General features: G+C 48.3%; 1 protein-coding gene across 3 annotated transcripts in view; it reads right to left on the bottom strand.

Annotated features, from left to right (window-relative positions):
- ADRB2 (adrenoceptor beta 2) overlaps positions 1–8,434 on the bottom strand; it is an 89,455-nt gene extending 81,021 nt beyond the window's left edge. Inside the window, exons 1-3 of one of the 3 annotated variants that reach the window (XM_044454558.1) lie at positions 6,804–8,434; positions 3,874–3,934; positions 2,031–2,064 (exon numbers count right to left, since the gene is read on the bottom strand). In XM_044454558.1, the coding sequence (XP_044310493.1) occupies positions 3,882–3,934; positions 6,804–8,007 (1,257 nt within the window). In that variant the 5' untranslated portion in view covers positions 8,008–8,434 and the 3' untranslated portion in view covers positions 2,031–2,064; positions 3,874–3,881. Of the gene's footprint in view, positions 1–1,844; positions 2,065–3,873; positions 3,935–6,803 lie in introns of those variants that run through there. The other 2 variants (XM_044454557.1, XM_044454559.1) reach the window with 2 other exon arrangements.
- Positions 8,435–9,219: the final 785 nt, after the last annotated feature.

A 9,219-nucleotide genomic window follows, 5' to 3' on the forward strand; every position in this document is an offset into this window, starting at 1 on the left:
GTGCAGCTTTCTCCCAGTCTAAAATGCTACAGTTGGGGGGGGGGGGGAACGCAACAACCCAGATTCAGGCTGGACATCAGGAACAGTTTCCTCACTGTCAGAGCAATAGGATAGTGGAACCAGCTGCCCAGAGAGGTGGTGGGCTCTCCCACACTAGAGACATTCAGAAAGAAACTGGACAGCCATCTGAGTGGGATGGTGTAGCGTGGTGTCCTGCAACAGCAGGGGGTTGGATCCAATGGCCTTCATGGCCCCTTCCAACTCCACTATTCTATGATTCTATGACAATTTCACTGACAATTTCACAGGGGAAGAGAATTCTCAATTTCTCACCAGCTCGGCTCCTGACAGGCAGCGGGTGCAGCACAGCATTTTGTGTTTTTCGTGCTACCAGTGCAAGTGGCAAAAGCATCGGCTGTGTTGGGCCCCTGGCCCCCATTCTGCATTCGCTGAAGTCAGGCATGAAGGAGGAGTGTGGGATTAGGAAGAGATTTCTGAATCACTGTGAGGCAGTCAGAGGTCTCTCTGTGTTATTATTACGCATCTCTCCACTGTTCTCTAGCCTCCTAGGCTGTCTGTACTTCCTGATCTGAAAAAGCCCTATAGGAGGATTTACCTCACAATCTTTTCTCCTGGGGTTTGACTGTTGCTTGGAAAGCTGAGGAGGCCCCAGGCTTCTGGAGACATTATTGTATAGTAAAAGACACACACCCGTCAAACAAGAGAAGAACAGGAAACCCAACCCATGAGAATTTTCCCAAAATTTTCTTCACTATCACTTTTTTCCCAAAAAGATTTCTATCATACCGAATAAGAATGGCTGAAAAAATGTGGGAGAAATGTTCAGCAGCACACTAATCAAAATGTCTCTTCTAAGGCTTTGTTACTACAAATGAGAGTTTTGAGCTAACAATATGCTGATATTTGTAGGATGTAGGGCTCTGTTTGGCCTTGCTCACTGCTGGAATGTGGCCTCCAGGAGATTCCCTGCAACTACATTTGGCCCCCAAGTTGAAAAATGTCCCCACAATCCACCTAGTTCTGTCCTGGTTGTCATCTTGTCTGCCTTCATGTCATGTCTGCAGCCCTTCTGCACTTCAGAGTAAGTCCAACTGAATGTACTGAAACTTACTTTGGAGTAAACATGTTTTGGATCAGGTTGCATGTTTATATTTTCAGGATAAGCCACTAGGTGTTTATTCAGATGCAAGTTACAGTGTATCCAGGAATGCTTCTCTCCTAGTTTAGTGTGTTCCTTTTGGTGAAAAAAATATTGGAGTCTTTCCATTGAAGTATACATGACAGTGCTTTGAAACAGAAGGCGGAGTTGGTAAGTTTCATTCTTCCTGCCCCTCACAAGTCACCACCCCTCCCCAACTACAATTTCCCCTCACAAGTTTGCAGCAACATGTCTTTCCTCTTTCATCCCACTTCAGGAAGGGCAGGGCTTTGGCTCCTTGAATAACTCGGCCTGAGTGAAAACAAGCCTCGACCCTGGCAGGGCATAAGTTGAAAGTTTATGAAGGTGCATTGCAGCACAGAAACGAAGATTGTGAGAAAGATGCTTGAAGACAGCAGAGTCACATTTTGGTGGCACTCGTAGAGTGGATGGACGTGTTTGGGGAAAGAATGAATTGCAGGATATTTTGCAAGTGATGTTTTCTACAGACTCAGCATTTTTGACCAGTTCAGCCAAAATCTGGCATGAGTCTAGTTTGGTGATTTCAGACTTAGAAATATATCCGTCAAGCACATGCCTAACCAGGATACAGCAGTCAGGGGCCCATGTACATTCACTCATTTCTGTGGTGTTTGCTAAGCAAAAACTAGAGTGCAAAACCACAAAAAGTACAATCAGTGCTTTAATATGTACAAAACAAAGGGAGACAGTCCCAAATGCATTTTGTGCAGAAACCACTCTTCATCAGAGGATACATTTTGGTCAACACAACACAGTTCATACGGGTGCTATTCTTTTCATAAACTTTTGTAGACCTTGCTTTTGAAAACTGGCTCTGTCCTCTTTGTTTGTTTCTGTTTTCGTTGAGATACCTGGCCTGCAGACTTTGTGAACAATTCAAAATGAAAGGCAGCAAATACCAATTACAATGCTTCAGACAATAAACAACATAAAATAGTCAACATCTTTATATAAAATAGTCAGCATATGTATAAAGTGCTTTGTCCTCCTTTTAGTAAGGCTAGACTACAAGAACTTGTAAGCATCTCTCTCTCTCTCTCTCTCTCTCTCTCTCTCTCTCTCTCTCTCTCTCAAACCAAAACATCATTTTCTTCCCTGATGTTTTCTCCATCAAGGCACTATTCTTGGAAACTTATTAGAATCCTCGAGGACCAATCCAAATATTCTTAACCAGCTGCCCGCAGCATGAGACACAGTATTGCTGGCCTGTAGCTATTTCAGGCAAAGAAATCTGCACAAATACATTCAAAACATACGATGCATGCAAGAACCACCATTATCTGTTAGCAGGATGTCTAGGGTAATTCAAGAGCCAAATACAAAGATATCAGCTTAACCAGGCCAGAGTTGACAAGCAGCTGATCCATCACTGGAGGATCCTTTGGACAGAGGAGGTCCCTTTACAAGTCACATGGCCCGACTCAGAACTGGAACATAACGATTTACCCCTGAAGTGTCTTATTTTGGAGGTGGGAGGGGGAAAACCCAAAGGGTTGCAGTCAAACCCTGAGACCAAGAAAGTCTTCAAATTATGCATGTTGTAGGGAGACAGCAGTGAATTCAAGGAAGAAAGACATTCTTCTCTCTTGCCCACGACTCCGCTGCTGCTTGGCTGTGTCTCCTCTCCTCTACTCACTAGACAACTCCCTGCTCCACACCTTCATTCCACTCCTCTATCTCTTTCCTATTTCAGCTGGTATTAACCTTCACCCTCCAAAGACATACTGAGCTGGTTCAAATGGCACATTAAATCATGATTTATTAAACCATGTCACATTAAACCATGATGCAAGCAAAGGTGCACGGAATCTTGGGCTCCTGCCTCTCATTGGCTCTCTGGGCATGGGAGATCCATAGTTTTTGCTTCCATTTTTAATTAACCACAGCTTGTTTCATCCAAACAGACAATCTGAAGTCCATCTTAGTTCTGATTAGCTGAAACAAGCCCACTTCAAATTATGGGTTGTGAGGCTGGCTTGTATCAGCAAACCAGAGTTAAAATTAACCACTGTCTGCTCTGGATGTAATGCTAAATAGCAGTTAAATTAAAAAGTGAAAATGTCCAATCTTCTCATGGTTGTACTAGAGGAAAGGGAAGCATGTTACTCCAAGGCTGGCCCTTCATAAACTACCACCACTAAAATGTTGGGAGAAGGGAGGAACCAATACTGCAACTTAAGAGGTTTTCACTATGTACAAAAGGACAGGAAAGCATTGTATTTTGCTTTTTCCCCATTTCCCTAATGTTTACAGCAATGGGGAAAAAAACTCTTTGAATTCTCTGGGGAGCTTAGAATAGCTCTTAATTCCAAAAAGGTTGGGAAAGCCTTCCAGCAATCCAAATACTATGCGGAGGAATAATAATAATAGGGTAATCTTCAAACAGGAATGGAAAACTTGCCACTGCTTTATAAAGGACGCAGAGTGCATTATATTCTCAGATGCATTTAACTTCAGCACTTTCACATCCTCTTGTCAATTATGTTAGGGAAATAAATACATGGGAGATGAACTATATTTAAAACAACAGTGAGTTCTTGGGTCATCTGCCAGTTTGTTTTGCCTCATGCTGAGACCAAAGTTCCTACTGTTAGAGTGTAGCTTTTCTTGCTCTAGCCATGCAAAGGAGCCCTCCACCCACCGCACACCCTCTGCTCCCCTCTTTCCTGCACCTGTTGACTCATGTCGTAATATCAGCTTCCCGTCTGACAGCCCTTAGGAACTGGCAATGGACTTCAGGCAAACCCAGAAGAAAGGAAAAGCAACACGTCAGGGAAAAAGAAAGAGCAGGCAAACTAATCACCCAGGTCACAAACAAGGCTTAACTGGGTTGGGCGGACTGCAGCACCTCCGTTTGTGAAAAGGATCACCCACCAAAGTGGAATGGGTGATAAGCAGGCTGAGTCTGAACACTTGGGGTAATCCCTCTTGCTAAACTTAGAGGTACTCACTTAGACACTTCTCTAAATTCAGTTCTGTCTGGCCAAGGAAGAGAGAGAACTTGGAGCAGGGATAGACCATGTGGTGCTCCCCAGCTGTTCTGGACTACAACTCTCATAATCCCTGACCGTGGGTCATATTAGATGGGATTTATGTGAGGTGCAGTCTGAAACATCTAGAGGGCACCAGATTGCCTACCACAGAATTAGAAGTTTCCTTTCGGTGTTCAGCATTTCATAGAGATAGATACACTGTCTAGGGAATTCTGTGCCTTGAAATGTGAATCATTTGAAAGGCAAGGTTCATGAATCATCAGCTTTGTTGCAACAAGCCTTCCTAATTCCGTGCCGTCTTCCCTCCGTTTTTTCCTCTCCCTCCTCCCACCCCACACGCATTTTGAAATTAAAAACTGGGAAGTAGGCTTTGATTGCCTGATGAGGGAGCTCTGTGCCAAGTGAGGAATCACAAACTTTTTTCCTCACAAGACCGGGCTTGTGCCTGACAGGCAGCTGCCTCACACTCTGCAAACAGGGATGCGGCATGGCAGGGACGACTAGCTGCATGGCAGACTGGCCACGTTTGCTGGCCCAATCAAAATGCATGCAGATACATGGCATATGTGTTCATTCCCTCCACAGAAGTGCGTTGAATGGACTCGGAGATCACGTTCTCCACCAACAGTCTCAGCCAGCCCGGTAAGGCTCATTCCTCAGTGTGAAGGTGGAACGGTTTACAATCACACTGTAGGAATTACTGCTTTTCTGTAGAATCCTAACAGCTTGACAAAATTAGTTTGTGGTTTGGGTTTCTTATTTTTTTAATTAAGGTGACAAAAAGTGCACCCTGCTCAGATCAGAAAACTGTGGTCTAATTTAATGAGCGTCAAGTTTGTTGTGCATGGCCAAATATTTTCAGCTACAGCAAATCTGCTGAAAGACATCAGTGCTTTTTTTTTTTTTGGCACAGTCACACAATATTTCACTGAATGATCTGTCAATCCTGCAGGCATTCCAAAATGCAGCAGAAAATGAAAGGTGTCTTTATGAAGACAAATGGCACATTGTCTGGTGGGGTAAAGGGACGTTAGCTACACAATGCAGTCAAACCTAAAATGCTAATGATCACACCAGGTCCTTTCTTCAGCCTAAACACCTCCAGGCGGGGATGAGGTAGAGCGTCAGGCACACTGGGTGCTCCTTTAACAATCCAAAATAAGTCAGCGTCCCAGGATCAGTCCTATTTCTTTTCCAGAGTTCATTACCTCCAGGTTCTCCTGGACTGCCTTTTCACCAAATAGAAAGAGCGCCATTTGAAGAAGGGGGACATTTACGGTCTTGATTATAGCTTTAATTGTTTAATGTCCTTAAAATCAGTTTGTGAACTTACATTGTTAGCAAGGGGCCTTTAAATGGGAACTGCTTGCAAGCTATTTGCTGATCCAAAACCAGCAGAGCACTGCTCTGAGCAATAAATGCCTTTACCTTCCTGTCACTGCTGGACTAGAAGTCAGAGAAGGACAAACGAAACCATTGGCACAGCAGGTGATTTAACCCCTCTGCCAGTAGGAGGAAATGTTATTTTGCACTGCAACACAAATGAGGCTATAAACATTTTGCTCCCCCCAGTCCCTTGCTGTCAGCATCTGGCTTGTGTCAACAGGGGAAAAAAGTTTGTTGGTTAATGATTTTACAATGACAATACTTAACCTACACTAGTTCCCTGCCATCAGAGACCATGCCTTTCCATCAGCCAAAACACTAAATATAGAACAAAGATCCAAATGGTGGGATACCCACAAGCTATTCATGTGGGGGGACTACCTAAGAGAGCAACTGGTTTTGCCAAGAAGTGATGCTACACGCAGTCTCCATTTCACAACGATATAAGCATCGAGAATTCGCGCCGGCTAATCAAAATGAGTTACCACTGGGTCGTCTGAGTAGAAACAAATGTGTGTGTATACATAAAATGAAGGTGCTCTGAAAGCTACATTCACTGTGCTAACATCAGTGATGATCTGTTATGAATGAGGATTTCAGAAGCTAGACTTGCACTGGATCCTACACAGTGGACTTTCTATACGTAAAGGACTTGGAATAGCCAGCTGCAGTGAAGAACATGTTCAAGCCACTCAGTCACGATGGACATTGTTGAAAAGTAAACATTTGACTTTACAGCATTCTCAAAAACTGCACAACCAACCCCAACGTCTTGCCTTAAACTTTAAGGTAAATAAATCTTCCGATGAGAAGGTAAGCCATCAGTAGCACCAGATTCCTTCCTGAGTTAAAGGATTTTGCTTTTAGGAACAGGAGCTCAGTTCAATATTCCTACAATTGTGAGGTAGATGAGCGTGGTAACACTACATCACACGAATAAACTCCGTGGTGGACCTTACAGTGTCTTAGCTCTTGTTGAAGAGGCTCTAATGTGGATACATACAAATCCAAAGAGCCTGTTCCTTCCATACGTTCCATAACCTGCTAACAAGCCAGCACGGGGCACCTCCCGCATTTGGTGTAACCCTTTGCTTAGCTCTAGTGGCTGTGGAGCCACTACATGTTATCCCCTGTTTGAATGTCCTATGGTGACAGACCATGCTAACAATCATCAGTGCTAGGCTCAGTCCCCTGGAACCTAATGCCACCATGCAACACAGTACCTTTGCAATGCAAAAGCGCTTCCCCAGTAGGGGGGCATCCTTCTTCACACAGCAATTCGCTAGCAGTCTCCTGTCCCATGTGATAGCCATTGTGCTCCTCATTGAAGTCACCTTTGCCATTGCTATTGGAATATCCATTGATGTACAGCTTGGGGGTAGACCTCCGAAAGCAGAGGATCTCCTGGAAAGCATACCTGAAGTCTGGGCTTCGGCAGTAAATTAAGGGGTTGAAGGCAGAGTTGACATATCCCACCCAGTTCAAAATTATGTACACGGTATTGGGAATCAAGGGCTCATGGATTGCATGCACAATATGGACGATGAAGAAAGGGAGCCAACACAAGGTGAAGGTGCCCATGATAATGCCCAGGGTCTTGAGAGCTTTGTGTTCCTTCAAGCAAAACTTGGATGCTCTCCTGTGACCTGTCTTGCCACCATTTTGTTCCTGCTGTGAATTTTGCTGATGGAACCGTCCTTCACATTTGTCTATCTTCTTGAGGTGCTTCTGGGCAACCTGGAAGACCTTGGCATAGACAAAAACCATGACCACCAAAGGCAAATAGAAGGAGATGATGGAAGAACCAATGGCGTACTCTCGGTTGATGAAAAAGTCACAGCAGGTCTCATTGCGATAGCACTCCAGGGCCTCTGGCTTCTCGGATTTGTACCAGTCCACCCAAATAGGCAAGAAGGATGTCAAGATAGAAATGAGCCAAACTAAGAGGATGACTGTCCTGGCTTTGTTCTTGGTCAAGAGGCTTTGATACTTGAAAGGGGAAGTGATAGCAAAATACCTGTCCACTGCGATGACGCAGAGGGTCTCGATGCTGGCTGTTACGCACAGCACGTCGATGGAGGTCCAGAACTTGCACCAAAAGTTGCCGAACTTCCAGGTGCGCTGGATGATGTGGCTAGCCCCGAAAGGGACCACCGCCAGCCCCATCAGCAGGTCCGCGCAAGCCAGCGAAGTGATGAAGTAGTTGGTGACCGTCTGCAGCCTCTGGAACCGGGAGATGGCCGTGATCACCAGCACGTTGCCGAAGACGATGGCCAGCACGATCAGGGACATGAGGACGCCCATGCCCACCACCCAGCTTTCCTCGGACGCGATGGGATTGCCCCGGCTCTCGCCGCCGCCGCCACTGCCGCTGCCGTTCGCGCTCAGCGTGCTCTGCACCGGGGCGGCGGTGCCCCCCGTCTCCATAGCGCTGGCGAAGCAGGCAGCTCGAAAAGTTGCGATCGCCTTTGCTGCCGCCGCCGCCGCTCGCAGGTCGGAGCAAATCCGCTGGCCGCGCGCGGAGGCTCCGCCGTCCAGCCGCCCCGCCCCTCGCCGCCCCTCGGTGTGGGCTACGGCGCCGAGGTCCCTGGCCGCGTAACCTTCGCAGGCGCTCCGCTCGCAGCCGCTGCAGCAGGCAGGAGGCACGCTGGAGGCGATCCAGGCTTGGCAGGCGCGCGCGGGGCTCGGCGGACCGGGAGCCTCATCCAGCCGGCACAGCAGCCCGGACGGCAACGCGGGCTTACGTTTGCTGCTGCTGGCGCTGCTGGCGCTGCTCCCGCTGCCGCTCCCGCCGCTGCCGCCCGCGTCCTCGCATCCCTCGTGCGCCTCGCAAGTAACACTGGCTGCCTCGAACTTGTCCGGAGGAGCCCGTTATCTTTAAGGGAGTTTATAGGAACTCCTAATTGTGACGTTCAGCAGCACCCAACCAATAGGTTGTTGGGAGGGAGGCAGGGAGGGGCGCGCGCGCGCGCGCACACACCCTCACACGCGCACAGAGGCGCGCTCGCGCTGCGGGCACCGCTCAGCCGCGGTGGCAGCCGCCGCCGCCCCACGCCAGTCGGTCTGCTGTCACTTCCAGAGGTCGCTGCGGCGGCTGCTTGGACACTGCTTTCCCCGAGTGTCCCGGCCTGAAGCACGTGGTGCGGCACGACAGGAAGCCGCCTGCACTGCCCGCAGCCCGTTGTTTGCCACCTGCTTCGACCTGCAGCGTCGGCGGCTGCCCGCGAGGAACAGCCTGACCGATCAGGAAGAGCGGTGGGAAGGTGGTGGCGATGGGGAGGGAAGCTCCAGGCGGGAAGGGCGGGCGTGATCCGGGCGGCCAGAGTCCGCTCGCGGTGCCGCCAGAGGCCAGGCGCTCGGCAGGCGCCCCGCTTCCCTCTCGGCAAACGCACCGCCCTTCCCGAGTGCGCTCGACAAGACTCCGATATCTGCATTTCTTTAGCCCAGACCTCGGCACGCTGGACCGTAGCAACCTGCGGGGTGCCTCTTTATTCCATCACTGCCTCATCCAGCCCCGATGTGTGCTCCTGGCTTTGTGCCCTTGATTCATCCCTGCCCAACCTGCTGCCCTCCACATCTGTTGGACTACAACTCCGAGCATTCCCAGCTAGCAAGCCTCGAATATAATTTTAGGCCCTA

This window comes from Varanus komodoensis, unplaced genomic scaffold (assembly GCF_004798865.1).
Source record: "Varanus komodoensis strain SLA01 unplaced genomic scaffold, ASM479886v1 scaffold7_3, whole genome shotgun sequence".
NCBI classification, from domain to species: Eukaryota; Metazoa; Chordata; class Lepidosauria; order Squamata; family Varanidae; genus Varanus; species Varanus komodoensis.